This window comes from Pygoscelis adeliae, unplaced genomic scaffold (assembly GCF_000699105.1).
Source record: "Pygoscelis adeliae isolate BGI_AS28 unplaced genomic scaffold, ASM69910v1 Scaffold55, whole genome shotgun sequence".
NCBI lineage: Eukaryota > Metazoa > Chordata > Aves > Sphenisciformes > Spheniscidae > Pygoscelis > Pygoscelis adeliae.
This window is the reverse complement of record NW_008824804.1, coordinates 68,742-91,334: the sequence shown is the minus strand read 5'-3', so window position 1 is coordinate 91,334 and position 22,593 is coordinate 68,742. Positions and strand designations below refer to the sequence as shown.

Here is a 22,593-nt window from a genome sequence, read left to right as displayed (position 1 = left end):
TGAAAACAGCTGATCCCAAAGATTATAAATCAGTATTCACTACCACGCGTGGGTACTAGGAACAACTTCTGAAAGCTTAATAATACACTCAGGTGATGAGAGGCGGTAGACTGTAATCCCAGCAATATAAAAATACTAAATACATTAAAAGTGGATTTTTTTTCAGTTATATCTGAGTTACAAGAAAGAAAATAATTCAAACAATTACCTGTCTCTGTTAAATGCACACTGCTAAACTCAGAATCAGTTAACGTTTGTGACATCTGGTCTACTTCATGTGAAAGAACACTTGCATGAAAATTCAGCATTTGATGACAAAGCTTTAATTATTTACCTAAGGATAACTATTTTTGCTCTATTATAAATATTAAAAAAAAAAGCTTTAAAAGCAATGGTTGGATACACATCAAACACATACCAAAGCCTAAGAAGCTGCAAGAAGGCAAATCTCAACAAGAAAGATGGTCCTTTCCTCAGGGAAGTGGATGGAGGCTGCTTATTCTATGAAAGCCATTACTTTCTGCTTCCTAATAACAGTTTTGCATTGGCATGAACATGGTTTGAAATTAAGTGGAGGTTTCAATCACTGTCATTAATGAAGGATACAAAATAATATTCCTTTTTTTATTGCTTACTATTTTTCCTTTATTATTAACAAGGTTTACATTTCTATTTTGCTTTCTAGTGAAAAAATTGTGTTGCACATGATCAGCTTTTGAAGTAACCTTGCTATTCATGTGACTAACAAGTGGGATGAAATGCATTTATTGGAAGAAGGTGTTCATTTTATTGTATTTCTCATCAGGAGCCCTACAATCAAATAAACAGCTCTCAAGTTGTAGTGAGCACTCGTGTAACTCCAGTGCGCAACTTCTAATCATAATTATAATCAGTCCTTTTACTAGTAAAAAGTTCTTATATTGACAAAAGCATCCTTTCTTTGTTGAATAATAATGGATGACTGTAATGACAGCAATATGAAAATGCTAAATACATTAAAGTACATTCAAAATTTAGTTTCTCACTCAAGAACAAATCATTGACATGAAATCCATGTTCCACAGCTGCTGTAATTATATGGCTCACCTGCATGAAACTGCAAGTGCTGCACTTGAAATCTACCAGCATGTTGTCAATCCTCTCTTAGTCTCCAGAAAGTGACTACTTTAGATATTTCTATGTCTAGTAAAATTTACTGCTTGGACAAACTATTTCAGAAACACGAGCACGTCATCTGTAGGAATGGCACTATTAACTGTATTTTCCAGACAGAGAATATAGAGCATATAGGTATTAGGAACATTAGTTATTAAAAAGACTGTGGCATCTCCATAAATGAAGATGGCAAATAAGGTATTTCTTAATTTCAGAGGAAAATTAGAGATGTAAGTTATACCATAAGTCAGGCATCTTAACTTCTGACCATATACCTATGGCATATTGCATAAAGGACTGCAGTTCTCAGACATTCTGTCAAATGGCATATGGCAACATTACTTTAAGAGACACTTGTTCTTTCTGCCTCTCTTATATTCCAGTACTCCAAAAAGCCACAAATAACTGGCATACATATAAGACACTCCTCAAGGAAGCATCACAGTCAACCTGGATTGGATAAGTTTTGGAGAAGCAGGCACGTTTTCTTACAGAGTTTAACAAATGATAGAAGCTATGAGTCCCACTTTTTGGCTGGAAAAATTGAGGAGGACCCCACCTTTCAGACTGACATTATGAAATTACAGGAACCTAATCAGACAGAAGAGGAAATAAATTTCTACTGCACAATCTCCACCCTACCACCACCCATTGTTTAGGGAGGGAAAAAAAATGACCATCCCTAGAGCTCTCCTTTTCTTCCCCTCTCATTAGTTGTAGCTCACACAGCCCCAGGAGCTTAGTCAAACTTAAAGGATGAACCTGCCAAAAGAAACACAAGCTGGTACGTGACCGATGTTGAAAGGGCAGAATGACTAGATGGATCGGTAATGTTGCTTTAATAAACAGCCTTTAAAAATGTCTCCTTACAGAGAAGTTAGAACCATGCTGATATAAGCCAGTTGTGTCTTTGGAGCAAAATAAGGCACAAACAAAGCTTGGCCTAAATAACACTCATTCTGGCTTTGCACTGATGATGCGATTGCACCACTGAAACATACCCCACCTAATACTGTGGAAACTGAAGTAATAACGTAAACTTAAAAGCTGGCCACTATCTGCTTCCCAGCCTTAGTTTTATGACTTTTTGCACCACTAAAGTGAGAATGATAAGAGAATTTTTAGAATAATCTATGGAATGTTTTCATGATATTTCTATGGAGGGTGATAAAGCAGTACTGCTCTGGAGCTAAGCCCTGTGAAGCTGACTAAAAAGACTAGATGTTGGCTCCAGTCCTCCTTTCATGCTTAAGCTGTGCAAATATTTGGAAAACTGTTTTAGCTCACTTTCTCAGCACTTCTCTTGCATAAATAGAATCCCTACTTCCACAGAAGCAGAATAACAGGGTCAGGGTCCTGGCACACAGGGTTTGCTAAGAGGAAGAAAGGAACTCAGCTTGCACTCCAGATGCCAGAATGAATTACCTGGTCTTGGGCTGTCATGCGTAACTTTAAAGATGCTTATGAGACCAATGGGAAGAACAGTAAAGTTGATTTCATCAACAACATAATGAGATGAGCACTTCCTGAGTATCTAATCAACTGGCTTCATATTACTCACAGATAAAACATTTTCTCTTGAGTGTGAGATATGACTATGTTTCCAACAACCTAAGCATTATACTGCTCTAACTCTGTATGTAATGTTATAATTAAAGTATTACTGTCCTAAATGAATACCTAATTATTCCTACAAGAAAATGTATGTAATGGACTGTGGTTTGATTCCTGAAGGAATTCCAGGTCTGATAATTACAGACCATTTACAGTATTGTACAATGTGAAGAATGAACAATGAGAAACCATACATGACTGTTTCCTACCATGAAAACACTTGGAAAATCAGAGACAGAAGAGAATTGTGAAGAATGGATTGCTCCCTTACAATAGTCACGTGTGAGTCATCCCTTAAAAATGTCTGAAGTAACAAGGATTTCTACAACTTTTCTTGGGAAGTTATCCCATAGTCTACCTCATGGATAGTACCTTGAAAACAAAGCAGAACAAAAAAACCCCAGAAGATTAGCTGCTGAAACTTGCACTTTGATGAAAAATGAAGGAAAGGAAATATGAAGAAACCAATTTGATCTCATAGAAGAGGAGGTAATGCTCAGAAGTTATTAATAAAATGTCTATTTTTCACTGTATTAAAGCTAGTCTACTACCGGGTTCAATCTACACATCCTTCATTTTTGCTTCAGCTCTTGGAAGCAAAAAGTATCTGTGTATGTAAATCCATGAATGTATGAAACCCACCCATGCTTGCTTGATAGCTGTTATGGCAATGCCAGACGAGGAAAAAAAAAATGGAATGAATAAATATTGATATTTATTTATTTAAAAAAAAAATCTTCAAATGCTTTGATGAAAGTTAAAAATTCTACCTTGCCACCTGCAAGGATTTAATGAACTGCCTAGCAATCTCAATAAGCAAGTTCAATTGCCCTTTCCAGCTTCCTCTGGTTCTGTAAACACTTGCCTCATATATGAGAATTGTCAGTGAATTCAATGGGATGACTAATGATTTTAGAAGACCTGGGTATACACAAGATTACTCTATAAAATAACAGCACTACCGTATCACAAAATGAACTGACCACCAGAAATATCACAGGTTAACAAACCTGGCTGCTACAAAGGGAAAAGCAAATTTTAATGTTTAGAATCTACACATGGAAACCATCAGCTTCATCTTTGTTAAACCGGAATCAGTAGATGTAATCATCTCAGCTACAGTTCTCAATCATTTTATCAATCCACATATATAATCAGTTATCTAGTCTTAGATTTAACAGATTTTTTATATTGGCAATATGTGGCCATAATCTCTTTCTCACTTTACTGTAACAGAGAAGCAAAAATTTGACCATACAAAATACAAATCTGGTATAAAAAACAAGACTGTTTTGCATACCTGTGTTTGGGAATTAGGTACCAACTTGTACATATTCTGGAGTTGTCCATTTACTTTTTTATCTGATTTGACAGAAAGAGGAATAAATACACAGAATTACTTTTTGTTTTGTCCAAAGCAAAGCAAACCAAGTTTATTCACCTTTTTCAATAGCTATGAAAGTTAAAGACTTAATTACAAGGTAGATTAATTACAAGGTAGAAAAACACATGTAACAGTTTTGTTTGGTCCTGTTTCTCCAGTTTAATTAATTCATCTGCAAAGCCTCCTCTTCACATTTTGATAGAGAAGAAATGAAATGTACTCTTGTTCTCCTCCAACAGGGATAAGAGAGCTGAGGTGGTCTTTGGGACTTACTAAGGAGAAGTCAGAGGTGCCTAAGAGGATTCTTTAATAAAATTAATGTAACCACAAGACTAATATGCAAGGAAGAAACTTGAAAGAGGAATTTCTGCATCCCATCTGTCAGGCTGGTACTAGGACTGGCTAAAAGCAGCATCTTTTAAGGTCTCCAATAGTTAGTCTCGCTTTTAAGTGCACTCTTCTAAAAAAATACACATTTAGCACTGGCAATACAGAACAGGCATATCACTTCTCTTTGGGTCTGACATGGTTTCCTTTATCTCAACATATGAACAAAGTAACCCATGGATTTAATCTCTGAAATTTTTCTCTTAGGTTTTTCCTCTTAGCTTCTTAGTATTAGAAGCTTCTTGTGATGCAGCTGTTAAGTACAGAGGAGAAACAGGCCCTCCCAGCATCTCTTATATTCTAGCATGATGCTTCAAACTTTGTCTACATAGTCCACCTTTACACTTTTCTGTTCCCTTTCCATCGACAGGCGTGTAAACAAGAATCAAGCTAAATGTTATCATATTTCTTCACAATTCCATCCAAAACAGATAAGCAATAGAAAAAAAATCAACTATAAAGAAATATCAATTGAGAGACATTTCAGTTGACAAGCTATCCTGAAAAAAAATCTTTCAAAGTGCTTAATACTTCTCAGGAACAGGACCTACTATTGTCCTAAAGACAAGGGAAAACTGACAAAAGTTTCATACTGACTTCATGAGAAAATCATGTTAAGATGGTCAGAAATAATCTACTTTCATCTCTTTTGATAAATTTTGGTTAAATAAATGTTGAACATTTGCCATGCCTTTTGTGTCTTCCTCAAATCACGAATTAAAAACAGATTCTCTTCCCAACCCCTCCCAACATGTTTAGTATATAACAAAAATTTGGCCTGTGGATTCAACAAATACAAGAACACACAACAGGAATTTCAGTGTATAGTCATTTATATATTCTTCCGTGAGGAAAGAAAATTTACAGTGAAGGATGTTTGGTTTAGGTTGAGATGCTTCTTAATATATGAAAAGACCTTGAGTTGCTACAAGACAGTAAGTTAAAACAGAAAAAAAAGTGGCCATTTTTGCTGATTGCTAAATTCCTATGCAGACAGATGGTTACAAATTTATAATAAATGTTCACTCTCCGTTTACTGCCCACAGTTTCTGTATCTACCTACTATGCACTGACAATATGAAAGACTTGAATCTGAAAGGTGCTGTCAACTTTCCAATTACAAGACACTTTATCAGTAGACCAGAATGTAGACATACAGGGTAATAGCAAGCTCCCTGGCTTTAGTTGCTGCAGAAGCACCCACTGAATACACAAGTCTACATTCTAGGAAAAAGAAATCTTATCTAAATAGAATATGAACTCTTACAAGAAAGTATCTTTCAATCCAAATCAATCTATCTCCCTAACTTACAAGAATGATTCTTCTGGCCTATTAAAAATGTATAGTGTCTGTAAGAAACAGCATTTAGAAATACATTATATACAAAGAGCAAATTTGGTGATGCCAGTGGACATTTCAATCAGTCTCGAACAAAGTATTACACTATAAAGACTATGCACTCTTCATTCCCTCCTATTTTAAGTGCTCAAATATATTCCAGCACTCGCTCTACAAATGACTTTAAAATGTTTAAAATGTAGGAAAACCAGCCATTTTAGTAAGCCTTTTTTAGACCTGTGAAGCAGAGTTTCTTTTTGTGAGGCAGGTACGGGAAAAGACTACCACCATTCTCCACTTTAAGCTCATAGTATAACGATGGCATTATTCTGGACTGCTAAAATGACTCTATGGGCACTGGGCAGGTTCTTCAAAGTTACAGCTTTCTAATTTATGATGAAGGCCAGCAAAGTTCTTTATTAGGGAGTATGAGGGCTTTTGCAGTGTTACAAGCCACCCTACTGCTCCCCTCCCTTACCCTCAAGTATATCAAGCTGTGTAATGCGCCTACAACTTGAAACTGAGGTCCAAATCAAATTTCAGCCGGAAATCTCATATGAATAAGGCTCTCTTATGAGAATTCCCATTCTTCACATTTCGAGTCAAGCTAGAAATACTGAGCATAGGAGTTTGCAGCATCTTCTGACCAACATCACGCTCAGAAATACCTTTATGTAAATGCTTGAGGAAAATAAATGAAATTGGACAATGTCTGTTAAGTCCTCTCTTCCTCTCTTTAAAAGGAGGAAGTCTCTGCTGCTGTGTATTTCCTCCATTGATAGCAGTGATTCTTTGAGCAGTACATGTTTTTTCAAGGGTTAATTTGATGTCACTTTGCCTGCATTGTCTTGGGACTTTGGAGAAGAAGCTTAAAATATGACTGAGAGAATAGCCAGAGATGCCATACACCACCTTCATGAAAATCCAAACAAAAGCATACATGAGAGTGTATGCTTCAAACACAATTTAGATAGTTCCTTGACTGAAAATTAGCTTCAAATTCAACTTTCCAGCAGAGTCTTAAAGGGCCCATTGTGTTGCATGCTGGATAGGAGAGGCCCTGTCTGGCTTTTAACCAGCTTGAACGTAAAAGCAGATATAAAAGAAGATTCAGACAAGGATAATACTTTCCATCAACTCAAGTTAGTAATGATCTTCTTATTCAAGGCCCAAGGAAAAAGCTTGGAATCCAGCTAGGAGTATAAACATACGTACTCAACACTTTATGTGTATCTAAACTAATCACTGTTAGAGTTCTACCAGCCTGCAGCAGATCCTCTACTATTTGCAATGAGAAGAGAACAACTTTCAGAATGGTAGGTAGCAGTTTTTCAAACACAAACTATTTCTAGCTTCACCAATTCCTAAAAGAATTTATTAGGGGCATAAGGGATAGCATTTAAACAATGAAAACATGACCAGTAGCTTACTTTAAGTAATACCACAATAGAGGAAAAAATACTGTCAAACTGAGTAGCTATTTGATTAACTATTGCCAAATACTTACTAGACAGAACTGTCTTATGGTTGAAAGTCTTGCTCCAAATACTATCCTCTACGTTGTCTTTAACTCCAAATTCATAAAGTGTGTTTGGCTTCAGATTGTCCACCACCGTCTCTGTAACTGGGCAAAGCTGAAAAACCCATTTCTTGTCTTTATCCTTTTCTCTGTAGCGAACTGTATAGAACCTGCTCAACAACAACAACAAAAAAATTTTCTTCACAAAGAAACTCACTACAACCACTTTCATTAGGAATTACTAAAATGACTTCTACCCACCATTGTTCTGGTTCTTTCTGGCCCCTTATGGTTATCAAATATCAGAAAAGCCAGCGTATCTTCCCTGCAAAGGTAGTGCTAGCCCTGTCATCTCCTAGATACATATATGCTCCCAATCATACAGACCCCGACATTAGGAGTATTATATAAAGAGCAAAAGAACAGTCTCCTTATTCATAACCAACCGTGTGTGTGGTTCTGACCACAAACTGCAAGCTCATTTTGCAAGCAGTTTCTGTGATTCTGACATATGCCAGAACCAGTCAATTGAATCATGAGTCTATTAGTCAGGAAGCCTCAACCAATTTCTCAAAATCTTCTATATCCATCCAGGGGAAGGTGTTCCCCTCAAAATTAGTCCAAAATTATTCTCAAGGGAAAACCAGTAATAGTTGACATTTATATAATACATTCCTCATTCAGTGATCCCATTATGTATTGCCCACCCTTCAAATGAGAAAGTAAACCAAGACATTACTTTCAGCAGTTTAAATCAATAACGCGATGAATGCTAACAGATTATGAAATTAAAAAACATTTCTACAGAAATTGCCCAATTCAATCAAGCAGCACCACCCTGAAAAAGTATGACTGTGATGCTAACCACTATAAAATAACGCAATGTAAATGGTGAGTTACGGCACAAGAACTCCACTGCCTGCTACAGTCTCATTTTGAATATACATACTGTATCACTGCCAGAATGGGGTGGGGTTTTCTGTTTTTGTAAAAACAAATCTCAGAGAGATTTGGCAACTTTTAAATCCAAGTATTACTGAAAATTGTTACACATAACATAAATAAAGCATATCCATTGTCCATATCCATCTTACATTTACATCAGCTGAAAAAGGATGAATTCTATCCAATTGTATTTTTCCACACTTCAATAAAGCAAATTAAGGCCATAAAACAAACATAACTCTAAAACCCCAGATACGTGTCCAAGAATCATTCAGAAGCAAAAAGAAAGTTGGGTTATGTGATTTAATCCAGGTATTATATAGGAAAATATATGGAGAGAAAGGAAGGGACCTTAAGAAAACAATGAAAAAAAGTTCTTTAATCAACTGAAAAGGTATCAAAGGTCTAGATTAAAATGACTTAATGGACCAACTATAATACTGTCAATGCATAAAGCTGCTTTTGCCAAAGTTACAGAAGAGCACTTCCAGAGTAGAGTATATGTGAAAGATGACTGTTGAGTACAGGGAAATTCCCACTTCATTATTAAAACACAATCTAAGCCTGACAAGTGCCAATCATGGAAAATATTTTCATACACAAAGACTCACTTTGTTTACATAATTTATCTCATAACTGTCAAACTTGTTTTCTTGGCACCAAAAATATAGGTTCTCCTGTTTTAGTTGCTATAATTCAGCTCATTCAGGTATTCTGCCAGGTTACAAAATTAATATTTATGTTGGCTCACATAACTCTCTTCATTAGCTGTACTACTTTGCGTTCAAAACAAGCCATAGTCTAACCCAAACCTTGTAAAGGAAAGAAATATAAGTAGTGAATATCCTCTCTCTTCTTATCAGTTCCTGGAGTACGAAGTAATAATCTGCATCCTTACTTCTGGGATCTACTCAAATTTCATGTCAAGCGATGTAAGATCTAATTATCAGTTGGACCAACAAAGAATGTTTTCAACAAGAAATTATTGGCAAGATTAAAATGAGGAAAATTTCTTCTCCTTTATCCTCTTGATCCTTTCATACATAGTAACACAGACATTAACAGACAAGAAAAGCTTACTTGAAATCTGTCACTATCTTGCGAAGGATGTAATAGTAATAAACAAATCCCATCTGCAACATAAATGCATCTTGCTAGACCCCATACAGTCTCTTGGTAAGGGATTTAGAATAGGTATAGATAGATCTATGATCAAAATATGAATCACAAGTAGAAGTAGTCACTTTCTTCCCAGCTTGCCTGAAAGAGGAAATTTCATTTGTTTTCATCTTCATCCTTACTTTTTCCTACCTGTTTTAGTTGAATGGGGTAGAAATAAAGTGATTGTATACGACGGAAAGAAAAGAGTATACTGATTCATTTCAGTTATTTAACAGTGTAAATGAATAGCTGCATCAGAAACGAGGAGGAAAAATCCCCATCAAAAACTTGTTCATAATGAACAGGCTTTTAAGTGGCTGCTCCCACTTGCTTCTGCTGTAGAAAATGTTCTATTTTTGAATACTGTCTCCACACCTGCAAATTCCTTCTCCCTAACATCAATTAAAATACTGAGAACACTTGCATGTCAAAAAAACATCTTTCATTAAAATTCAGGGCTATTAAAAAATCTGACAAGAAGATTTTCATAGTTGTGCCAAACTGTGCAATTAGAAATAGAAACATATAGCATAGAAGAAATGTGCTCTCAACTCCAAGATTTCCAAGCCTGTAAAAACTTCACCAAGGGTGTAATTATTTCAGTGGAAACTTGCCACAACTAGTACTAAAAACACTGACTGTGATGACAGAATTTCCTCAACCATTTCAATAAAAAGCAACCAAAATGACGTTCCATTTAAAAATTTGCAAGTCACAATTGTTTGAGTATTAAAAAAATCCAAATTGTAAACAACATGCAATCTTCTGTTTACAAAGTATGAATTCAGAAATGCCAAGTTTTGTCGTTAAAGAACAACAATTCATTGTTAAACCAGACCAAAAATCTGCCAAACACAGTGCAATTTCAGTGCCTGCCTGAGAACATTCTACTGATTAAATTTTCCTGTCATTTTAATTTCTCCCTTTTTCAAGCCTTCCTTTCAGAAAAAATACAGTATCAAACAATCAACACATATAGCTGAAGACACGAGAAAGCAGTAAAATCCAGTCACCACTCACGTATATCCGTCCCCTTACGGTAGTGACATACACACACAAAATTTGCGCAGCTGGCCTGCTATGTGTATCAGAAGCTGCAAAACTGCTTCTCCTGGATTGCAAACATTCAGAGAAACCTCTCCATAGATTCCCCCCAAAAATGATAGAAGGCAGGCTGGAATGGAGCACAGCCACATTCACATAGAGGGGAAAGGTACACTACACCGTTTCTCAGATAAAACACTTCCCATTGTGAGGTAACAATGTGAAAAACTGATTGCATACTGCAGGGCCCTAATAACTAATATTAAAGTAATACACTATTCAAGTAAAGTGTAATTGGAACAGTCCCGGGAATGCTATTCACAGCTGTGAATGCTAGTTTGATGTTTCAGCAAGGAGGTGGCACACCCAGTTACACTGGGTGAGAATTTATTTTGATCTAGATTCTCAGCATGTACAAAGACCTGGCAATATTTAACTGCTTTTAATTTTGATACTTTATTTGTTTTGGTGGGGGATATGAAAAGGGTACATTTTATCAGAACAATGTTTAGTGAATAGCACCTATATTCCTATTTACAATAAATACTAATCAAAAGATTTCAGGGTTCGCTTCACTTCTTTTCCAGCTAGCACTCTATAAAACATTAGACCCCTCTTGTTAAGCTCCATAAAAATTAATCTCTTTCACTCTCTCCCTAACAGGCAATGTTTCACCCATTAGAAGATACCTCCAAGCAAACCACCATGGGGACTGTAGAGAAATTTTACCTCCCTCCTTTTTACTAGACAACTGAAAGGATAATAAACTCCAACAATTTAAACAGAAGGTGTCGTGAGCAGGTGAGGGATACTGTTCCACGCAGAGTTAATTGCTGTAATGAAGCCAAAAAAAAAAAAAAAAAAAAGAAACACAACAAGGGAAAGAAATAAAGAGCCTACATTCGCCAAGACAGCCTCTCTCCATATGCATTTGTGCAGCACCACGATATGTTTAATGTTTGCATTCTTGAAACTCTCTCTACACTAGAGCTTCAAGTATTCTACAATATTCTGACTTCACTTGCCTCCACCTATGATGCACATAAAATGTGAAATAACGGCAGAACTAAAAGCAGCAAAACCAATCTTATCATTTAAAGGAAGCCACAAGAGTACAATAATTACTCTATAGGCCAACCACCATAGTGATTACTATATCTGCAAATCTGTGTAAAAGACTATCAGCCTGATACAAAAGGATGTTTCTATCCTTTCTACGTTCAGTTTACATAGTTGGTTTTTTTAAACTCCACAATGCAAGGCAGTGAAACCTCTTCTTTCTCAGCTTAGAGCTAGCCTTTTTATTACACAAGAAATCAAAATATGATGACCATTTTAAAGAAGCAGCCCACAGGGTTTTTGCTTTTGAAATGAAGGAAATCTCGCTCACTGCTAAGAGAAGCAAAATTCTAGGATAGATAGGCAAAACTTTAAGTTTTCATATATCAATATGAATGACACCGTCTTGCCAAGAATTCCAGTGCTATTTTTCCAACTGTTAACCAAATCTCTTTTCAGCCAGATTCCCAGAAAATGCTTGCACAGTCAAATATTTGGGTACAAACAATTAGATACTGGAAATCTTATAAGGCAGATGGTTTTATGAGGTTTCCAGATTAGGTCAGTTTGTATAAATATCATGGGTTTATTTGGAACCAGATCCAAACCAAAACTCCAAACAATTTAATCATGACTATTTTAGTCACACATAACACTAAACAAACAATTAAGCCTTGGAGATATAAGAATTTCCTGCTCTGTGCTTTTGTGTTGCCATAGATAAAAGATTATAAAACGTATTGCACTTTTGTGCATAGGAATGTAATCAGACTTTTAAAAAAAGACTATTAGCATACACATACATTTATCTGTTTATAGTTAGACTTCATTAGAAGCACAGCATCCATTTAGTGTTAGAAAGTAATAAAAGAAATGGTTTGAATTATGATTTTTCAGATACTGAGTGTTTCACAAATTGGCACATGAAGTGGATTATAGTGTTTCCTTTTTGTTACCAAGTTTACTTTAAAGTAACAGACACTGACATATATAAAAAGATGGAAAGAATTACATCGCTGATGGCTACCAGTTAAGTTTGCAAAGCACTTTCTAATTTAGTTTTCACTTTTACATGATCACTAAAGTTCACTTTTTTTACTTAAATTTTTTAGTAGAATGACTGAAATGAATTGAAGAGTTAGGGGTTCTGAAGAATGAGAGGCTGACCACCAACAAATCTTTCCATGTTTAAACAAGCGTTCAGCATATACTCCCACAGCAGAAACTCAAAAGCATCTGAAACTCAAAAAGTTTCTTTGCTGCAGTATGTTTTCCTTAAGAAATTCTGCTAAGTTTAAAATACATTTTCTATGACATTTGCAACACAAAATATGATTAAGTTGGCAGCTGCTTAGTAACACAGATTTGTACATAGGCACAAAAGGAGATGCATGCACATATCTTTCTGAATTTAGGGTTTTAAAAACCCTACTTCTATGTGCTGTACAACATAAAGAGTAAGTATGGATTCTTCTCTGTTTTTTGCTCTCTCTTTATTTTTCTTACTTTCTTTTTTTTAAAGCATTGGATACAAATTAAGTAAAACAAAACCTGTACTACTCGCAAATATGACATTAGGACATTTAAATCACAGGCAAACAAATTTAAACAATTGTTTATTGTTTATTCACATAAATGTAGATTTGCCAAAATTCTTAACTTAGATATATTTCACAAAAAAACCCATACCTTCAGGTTTTAATTTTCTATTTCACATGTATCTGAAAGCATGTTTGTTTTTCTATACAATCCACTCAATAAAGTAAAATATAGTATTCTATCTACAAACCCTGTTTTTGTATTGCATGGAAAAAACATTTTCTGTTCCTTCCCCCGACTCCCCCTGCCCAAAGAACTGAAGGTCAAACTCCACCTTTTTTGACCCCCTGCTCCATTTTGGGATCTGTGGAGTCGTTTTAACCAAAGGAAAGGCCAAGAAAAGTCTATACAATGGTCTATACTCTCTTTTTCAGACCTAAATGGACAGTAAACATAGCCTCAGTATGTTTATTATGACAGCTCTGTCCACTAATGGTTGTTTGAACATTGAAAGGCAGAGAGGAAAACAAGTCTCTCTACTCTCTTGGAAATATAAAAAGAGGAACCGAACATGACTGTGCAGCAGGGTACCATGACTTTGCCATCCTCCCTCATCAACTACCTCATACTGGCATCAGAAAACAGAAGATGCTGAGAAAGCTAACTCCACATTGTTGGTGGAACCTTTCTGGTGTTATGTAGTTTTCATCAGTTACATAAACCTAATCGCTTGAGGTTTGGGCGTTGTGTCTTTTTGTTTTGTTTTGCTTTGCTTTGTTTTGCATTCTAGTGCTAAGGCTCTGACCAGAGATGATAGCCACTTCAAGGAGGCTTTAAAATTTGACGTTGCAAAGAACTTTGGTCCACACAAATGGCAGTGATATTCTTTTCTTCCACACAGAATTTGGGTTTGGGGTTATCTTTCAGGAAATATGTAGCACTCTATTGGCTTATGCCCTTAGTCTCTAGAGACTTAAGCAACCAAAGAATGGTTTGTCAAAAAACAGCCCAGGAACTTTTTCTTCATTGGAGTTTCTTTAAAAGCACTTTGTATGTACAGAAGAACACTATGTGCCCTCAATAAGCAAGCAATAATTTCACCGAAGCAATAAAAGATACCAGTGCTCTTTGAGAACGTGGCACCTCTTTTCAAAACTCATTTGCTCACAAAACCAGATCTTCTAAGGAATATCCCCACTGAGGTCAGACTCGCACTAGAGAAAATCTTGGCCAACAGATCCATGCTGTTCCATATGGTTTTCATCTTCTGAGTCAGTAACGTATTCAATTAACTTAAATTATGCAACATTTGTACAAAAGCCTAATGTCCATCCGGAGATGGTAAAATCTGAGGCTGAGAACAGTGTCTCCATTTCAGGTCATACAGAGTTACAAACCTAAAACTTGGTGGGATATTAACCGACAGAATGGAGTTAAGAGGTCATAATTGCCACATACTGCCAATGTCAAAGATCAGAGGTTAGTCACTATACAAGAATCTCGAGGATGATTAACAGTACGATTCAACATGTCACAGTAAGGAGAACATGCCAGATGAAAAAGGATCAAGTAAGTGAAGTAGACTGCCCCTGCAATAGATACAAATGTTGATGAAACCCTTATCTGATTTTAAGTCTTGTACTTTTAACACGATGCTAACTTGCTAAGGATGGGCTACTTCCTAATTTTTTCTTATCATACATTATCAATTATCATTCAAATTATTATCATAAATTAATAATTTCTCTTCTATACACTAACTAGAAATATATTTGATTCCAATCTCTGCTTGGAATTACAGAAATACACACCATGGTCATGTGGAGAACAGTTCTCATAATTTATACAAATCACAAGCATTTTGGTCCAGTAAATGGAAACAAAATAAGAGCACCACTGAAGTGATTTTTTTTTTCTTCATTAACTTTATTGCTATGCTTGATTGCAAATAGAAATCTGCTTGTAGATATATACCCATACTTTGATATGACCATTTGTAATTCGATTTAAGTGTTTTTAAACTAGCTACTCATGAGTGTCAGTGTATCTTTAGAGTTGAAGTACAGGGAGATATTCAAACAAAATGAACAAGACAACTCTTACAGGCAAGTCCTCTTACGGGGGCAAAAGGGAAATACATAGGTGGTACTTTAGTACAGCCTGAAAACATTTCACTTAAATGGAGGGCACAGTAAAAGTAAACACCTGAGAGGAATCAGCTAACTGGGCTAAACAACACTTAACTAAAGAACCAGAATTCTGGGAGATGCATACCATTACTTGACACAAAGACGTGGTAAAAGCAAGTCTCATACTAGAGTAGCAAACATATAGAATATATTCTAAACACAGCAAGACAGCAGTAACACTGCACTAAGTGGAAAACATTACATGTTATGTTAAAGAGTTTGTTCAAGCTTTGAGTCAATGAATGTCCAACAAGAATATTCAGTTACTGAGGAGAAAACCCAAAGTTGATGAAGGCATTGTGGTGGGTTGAATATATGCTTTGAATCTCCAGGTGGATTAATACAGGATACACGCTTCTTCTAAAGTGTTCTTCCTTCCCACTGCACAATGGGTGCTGTAACTTTGGTGCTGACACAGCACGTAGAGAAGATAAGTTCCATGGCAAAAATTGTGCTAAAATCATTATGTGGGCAGAACACTTTATAGGATCCTCCATGATCAGCTCATTTCTTCGATTTCTAACTGTAGGAAACTATTTGCTTCTTTCTTGATTAAGAGTGCAAAATCTAAGCTTAAACCAACTTTTATTTCTACTTAAGAAAATCCAATGAAATTACATGCTTGGACATTTCCTAATATTCCATAACAATTTCCTAATAAACATTAATCTTGTTTTTTCAGTAGCGTTTGAAATTCTGGTTAGTGGTGAAGATCCAAATTTGTTAATGAGAAATTTTTGAAGCTTGAAAAGGGTTAGTCCAATACTTTTGGGAGGTAAGAAAAAGGTCATATTGGCTACATGGGATGGGTTTTTTAACATAATCTATGTTTGACATCCAGTTTAATGTTATCAATGGGAGTTTTATTATCAACACCAAAGTAAAGAGATTCAAGTCTAAATTGGACAGCTACAAATTAGACAAAAATTAGACAGATAGGGAAGTGTTTTCAATAGTGCAAAGATGATAGTTGCAAACACAAAAGATGATAGTTGCAAACCAGGTGTAGATGCATCCCAAACATGGGTGCACAAAGTTTCTTCTTTGTTTTACAAAACACTGCTGAGTTGAATGGAGCTTCACATGATGTAAATGAAGACAAAAAAATTCTTCTCTCATAAAAGGAAGAATACAAAGAGAACACCGAAATGACAGAGCAGGGAAAACATCTGTATTAACAATTTCAATAATTGCAGCAAATGAATTTTACTCATCTGCCAAGAGTTGCCTAAAATGTAATGGTGCACTTAACTGAGAAGCTACCCAGCACTATGACTTCTCTTGAAACTGCTACTTGGTGAGTCTTCCTGATCTCCCCACCTACTGTACCACTCATTAAATAATTAAAGCAAATCAAAAATGTTATACTAGAAGAGATCTTCTTTTACTTACAACAGAAAATTAATGAAAGCTGTACTGTATCAATATCAGGAAAGCAGTGTAGTGGTAGGACTAAATACAGGAAACAAAAAATCAAATAGCATTAAAACAGCATTCTCCTACCACAGCACTGCAAAAGACTTATTTTACTTCTATTTACCAACTTTAAACCAATATATTTCCTATGATTTAACAAAGTTTCTTTCAATTCATTCAGATACAAATGAAGGTAGAGCCAAGGCCATTGGTTTAAGAAGAACAAAGGATCTAGTGTGAAATAGCAAGATTTGTACTTCAGCATGTAGACGTCCAACTAAATTTGCACTCAATGCAAGTAAAGGCTTGCAAAGTACTAATTTAAGTAAATGAGAAAACTTCACACTCAGAACTATCGCTTCCAACTTTTTAATTTCCACTGTCAAACTTATTTCAGCCACACCAGATAACTACACTGAATTAAATCATGATCATCATAAAAAACGTTTTTCTGTTATGTTACCTGTCGCTAGCACAGTTACTTGTTGCTGTCCAGTCATGTTGAGGGTTGACTAGGATGCCCCAAGAGAGGAACACAGAGGTTGGGGTGAGAGTGCCAACTACCAGCTGCAGAGGCTTTTGTGTCTTGGTCCGACCTACATAAGAAACATATAATTCCAATCACAAGTTAGTTTCTCTCTCCTGCATTATGTAGGGGAAAGTTTTGCAGTTAGATAATAAAGTAAATGAAGACCTAGTACTCTTCTAAATTTGAAGGGAAAGGTACAACAGTTTTCTCCCTTTTTCACGGTCACAATTTCTAATGTATGATTTTAAAAAGGGGGCAGAGACAGTGTCTGTGACCTGTTTGTTGGCTTCTTGTTGAGGCAAATGAAACATCTGCAAGGAAGGGAGACTGCTCCTCCTCTGAAGCAGAGGAAAGAAGTGCAGAACAAAGTTGGCACTTTGGAGGGGGAAGAAAGGGAGGATGCAGCTAGCAGGCAGCAGGAGCACAGATTAGGAGACTGCTTTAGAAAGCAGGTATTGGATACACAAGCCTCAGAAAGACTATTTTTTTAGGTCCCCTCTGGACTTGCACAGCATGTATTTCAACCTAGGAAGAAATTGGAAGAGTTCATTTCCAGACTTGCAGAACCAGGGTAAACCTAAAGGAATTCTTGCTATTATTGGGTGTGTAGGATGGAGATTTGTTTACTAAACTTTGTTTCAATTTTGTCTTATTATAAGTTTTCTGTATTTCTCTTTTTTCAGCCTATGTTCCAGTTAAACCTAATTTTTGAAAATGAACAGTGGGTGGTTTTGGTATGCTTAGTATGAGAATAAGCTATAGCAGGTTAACTTCAAAGCTCTGGCTAACTTGGACTTCATCACAGAAGGTGTTACACAGAGCTCAGGACATTAGGAAGTCTCTCTGTGTGTAACAGAAATAGTAACTTCTTGGCAGGATTCTTAGTAACACTGCACTGTTAATAGATAATTCATACTTTCTACAACATTCTTCGTCAAGAGTAAAATAAAATCTACAAAAATTCTGTTGCTTTTAACTGTAGGCAGATCTGAGTCAGGTCTGTATCTGGGGACATTTTTGTCTTTTAACCACCTACTACGTTCAAAGTGTTCAGCTTTTGCATGATAGTTACCTTTAACTTTGGTCTGAATGAAGCAGCACAACTCTCATGTGGAGAAAGAACTAACTTTAAAGAAAGTTTAAAAGCTAATAGTTGGAAAATGAAGAAATGATCTAGAGCAACTATTTTGAACCTGTAGTTTGTGGATTGCTACAAGCCCAAGGACAAACTTTGGTGTTTGAAATATGATTAGTTAAAGGAAATTCATATATTCTTTACATCGCATTACATATTTAAAAAAATCTAAAGGATCTGTATGTCCTCAAAATGTACAGGTGACCACAAATTCCCCAAAAGTTTATAAGCCACTGATCTAAGGGTTATATTTTTCACTGTTGTGAAACAGGTCTGACTAACTTTCTTTTCATGCCTTTTGAAACCTAATACCTCTTCAGTTGACAAGCCCCAATTAAAGTCTGATTGGTACTTTCCACCAACGCATGTGTGTTCATTTAGAAATGTTAACTGTGAGGGTTTTTACTTTATATTGATCATGAATATGTTGCCACAAAAAACCCACAAACAAACAAAAACACTCTCTACCCTTAAGAGGACGTATGACATGCTTTGAAATACTATGGAACATATGATACTTCCACAAGGGCAAACGTCTGAATAATTTTCTTGTTTTCTGGACCAGTTCCTATACTCTTTCTCAATTTTTAAAGAAAAAATTAAAACAAACAGCTTGATCATTCACCAAACTATCTGGCAAATCTGCTATCTATAGCAAAATCCTTTTCTTGATCACTTTTTGAGGAAACATGGAAAAAACGTGAGTTTTAAGGAAAAGAAAAAAAAAGCTCTCATATAACTTGAAATCATACTGGGTTTTGGGAGGACCTACATATGATTTTGATTATGACTCTTATTATGCCATTAGTTCCCAATTAGAGACTGCAATGATTTATACACTGTAAAACCAGGAATTACCTTGGTGATCATCTATGTTGATCTATATGAATACAAACCATACAACTCCCCTGTATTAACTGCAGTTTGAACTACAGTGTATCTTCTAGAAATGTAATCAGTCTTCATTTGTAAATTTAAAATTGCAGCGACTCAGACTCTACCACAATTCTTGGTAATGTGTACAGTTTTACTATTCTCACTACTAAAAAGACTTGCATATATCTAGCTAGCACTAAACCAATAGCTGTTCTTACACCTTTGTCTGCTGGACTGAAAAGTCAGTTATCTGAATCTTGTTCCACCGATTAGTTTCTGTAGACTGTAGATAGAAAAATTAATAATGTCCAAATAGTGCATTGGGCATTTTTTTTGTTTTGTGTTTTGAGAGAGAGAGAGAGAGAGAGAGAGAGAGATATGTTGCTTCTGAAAGGTAAATCACTTTTCAAAGTCTTTCCAGACATACTGTTTTACGTCTGGCCAAGAGCAAGAAGAAATTAATCCCAAGCAGTTATCAGGAATTAGAAAAAAATTCATATAAAGATCTCAAACTATAAACATATACATATTTAATATCAGTTTATTCTTTGCAGCAGTCCAGTGATCCTGAGAGTCATCTCCGTATTAAGTAAGGAATTAGAAACTAACAATATTAATGACATGATTAAGGTCATATAGAATGTCTTTGGAACAGACAAGAATCAAATTCAGATTTCTGCTCTGCTATGTATAGTTTAAGCTAGAAACATCCCTCTTTCCTTAACTCCTTGCATCAGCAAACTTAGTAGTAGTACTGATTTACAGATACATACACACACCCACACACAAGTTACCATTTCCAGTGAGAAACAAAGAGCATTAACACGTCCATGGATGAAGGAATCTTTACTGGTAGTTTAGGAAGTGTAACTTCAATACACCAAGTCACTGTATTTCAATACTTTTACTTTTTTTGCATGCACTTGTGACCTCTTTAAACATCAGAAATTAGTATTCTAAATTTCAGTTCTCATTTGTAAGAAGTTTTTACAAGAACAAAATTTAGATACTTCTTCATGTTTTGAACACCACATGTGTGATTAGTTACTGACTAGGAAATAGTGTCCTACATTTTACCTTCCCACGTATGGAATTTGTGCATCCCAGTCAGACACCTACAGTTACAAATATCTTTTCAGAGAAACCCAGTAAAAGATTTACTTTACCTACTTTAAGAAAGAGATGCAGTAATGGTAAAATACCTGAACAAGATTTCTTGTTATTTGAAACGCGTGCTGGTCTTACTGAAACCAAATACCGCGGCTCTGCATCTGTAAATGAAGAAAGCAGCAATTAGTACAGATGTGTACTTGTACGTGTACTTTATTTGAGAAAAGGACTAACCTATAATTCATAAAAGAATGTCCAATATTCAGTGAATGCTTGACATGTTATCCAATCTTTGTGATCTCTCGGCATGTTTTCTTTAATGTTGACTCACCAATCATTCAGAAATATTCTAGCCATTAGGAAAAATAATACATCCATGCACAAAAGATTTGGCAATTCTTTTTGACTGAGACACAACAAATAGGTGAACACAGCAGGACGTACATGTAACATTTCAATGCAAACATCACTTGGAAAGTCTATGGGAATGAAAACCCAGAGGAAGAGGAAGAGGTGATGGCAAAACAAAAAAGTAAAACAGGTAAAGTAATAAGAGGGCAAAGCCTAAGAGTACAACCAGAGATATCTACTCTCCTGACAGGAGCCAGAGGAACTTTTCCTACAGCATTTTCTGTATCCTGTTTCAGGGTATACACCTTAGTTTTCTTGTTTTAAGCAGTTTCTCAGTAAAGAGCTGACCTATTGTAAAAAGAATAAACAAAATGCATTGATCATTTAGGAGCACATACCCCAATAGACTAATACTAAATCATTCAAGATTTGCATGATTGTCTGGTTGCAGGAAACAACACAATGTCAGACGTGCTTAAGATAGTCTCCACATCAGTTACTGACTTGTTTTACAGTTAGGTTTACACACTTTTTCCAGAGACTTATTATGAGATTTAACTATTAAGTGCTTTGACAGTTTTGAATGCTCTTTATGAAAGTAAAGTCATTACTAACAATTAAGAGCAAGGGACTAATATTTATGTAAAATCCACAAAGGGCTGTGACTTTGACTGGAATCTCTGGGTACCGTTACATTAGAAATAATGATACATGCAACAGGAGAGCAACAGTTTAAGTGATTTTCTTATTCAATAAATTCATCTCAGAGACAAATTTTATTTTCCAGACTTTCTGACATTTAGATTTTTATTAATTTTATCCCCTATGCATTTTCTCCCAGGAAAAATGAACCTTTGCAAAATATTTTCTAAATCTTTACAGGAAAGAATCTCTCTCCACCTTAACTCCAGTCCAAACTTTTTTGTGCCACTTCCCATAAAAGGTTCAACTGCTTCATTTCAAAAAGCTAACAGAACAGATCATATTACATAGTAAAAAAAATGAAAAGCCCTTCCAAAGATAAGAATTTTTTTGTCTTTCAATTCAATCTTACCTGAATGGCCTAAGTTTCTTTTAAAGTACAGAAGAACTGCAGCCATCCTAAAGGATGCAGAGTCATTGCTAGCTGGGTGTCAGTTGTGAACCAGCTTGGAAAACTTCTGGAAATACTAGTCTTCATAGGAAATAATGAAATGAAGCAAACTAAGTTTACACAAACTCTAACACATTTGAGACATCTGATGCAGTTTGGATGTCACAAGCACACATAGTAAGAGGCCACAAGTTCAGCTATATTCATGTTTCTGGCAGTGAAAGACAGATAACTTCACCCTGCAGCTTAAAATAATAAATGCTTTGATTAAAGCAATGTTGAGATGGTGATTTTAGTTTGGGGAATTCATCTTCAGAAAGAAGAATTTTCCCTTACTTTTGACATCAGATGTGAGAGATCTCTGCCCTTCTTAATTATTTAAAACCAAGCTCTATCCTCACCGAACTGCAATACTAGAAAAGAAGTCATAGGAGCTTCCAAAGAGGTATCCATGGGCAGAATTTGGCTTACCATACACTGATCAAAATTAATTTAGCTATAGTTTTTTCAAAAAAGATTACTCTATGTAAAATTCTTATTCTAGTTTAGATACATTTATCTAAATCTGTATCTACGGATGAGAGATTGAATTTCCTGTGCATCTCAGCGTAACAAATGTCTTGAAGTCTACCAATTAAACACAACCACTGAGAAATCATTCAGTTTTCTCTTACATCCAGATTTCTGTAAGGAGAGAGGAAGGAAAACCAGTACTGAATAAATCAAAAGCTTACTGTGCTACCTAAAA

General features: G+C 35.6%; 1 protein-coding gene across 1 annotated transcript in view; it reads right to left on the bottom strand.

The window, feature by feature from the left end:
* ABI3BP (ABI family, member 3 (NESH) binding protein) overlaps nucleotides 1-22,593 on the bottom strand; it is a 153,518-nt gene that overhangs the window by 112,830 nt on the left and 18,095 nt on the right. Inside the window, exons 3-6 of the mRNA XM_009324030.1 lie at nucleotides 20,494-20,562; nucleotides 17,215-17,347; nucleotides 7,387-7,568; nucleotides 4,070-4,131 (exon numbers count right to left, since the gene is read on the bottom strand). Of these exons, the coding sequence (XP_009322305.1) occupies nucleotides 4,070-4,131; nucleotides 7,387-7,568; nucleotides 17,215-17,347; nucleotides 20,494-20,562 (446 nt within the window). The remainder of the gene's footprint in view (nucleotides 1-4,069; nucleotides 4,132-7,386; nucleotides 7,569-17,214; nucleotides 17,348-20,493; nucleotides 20,563-22,593) is intronic.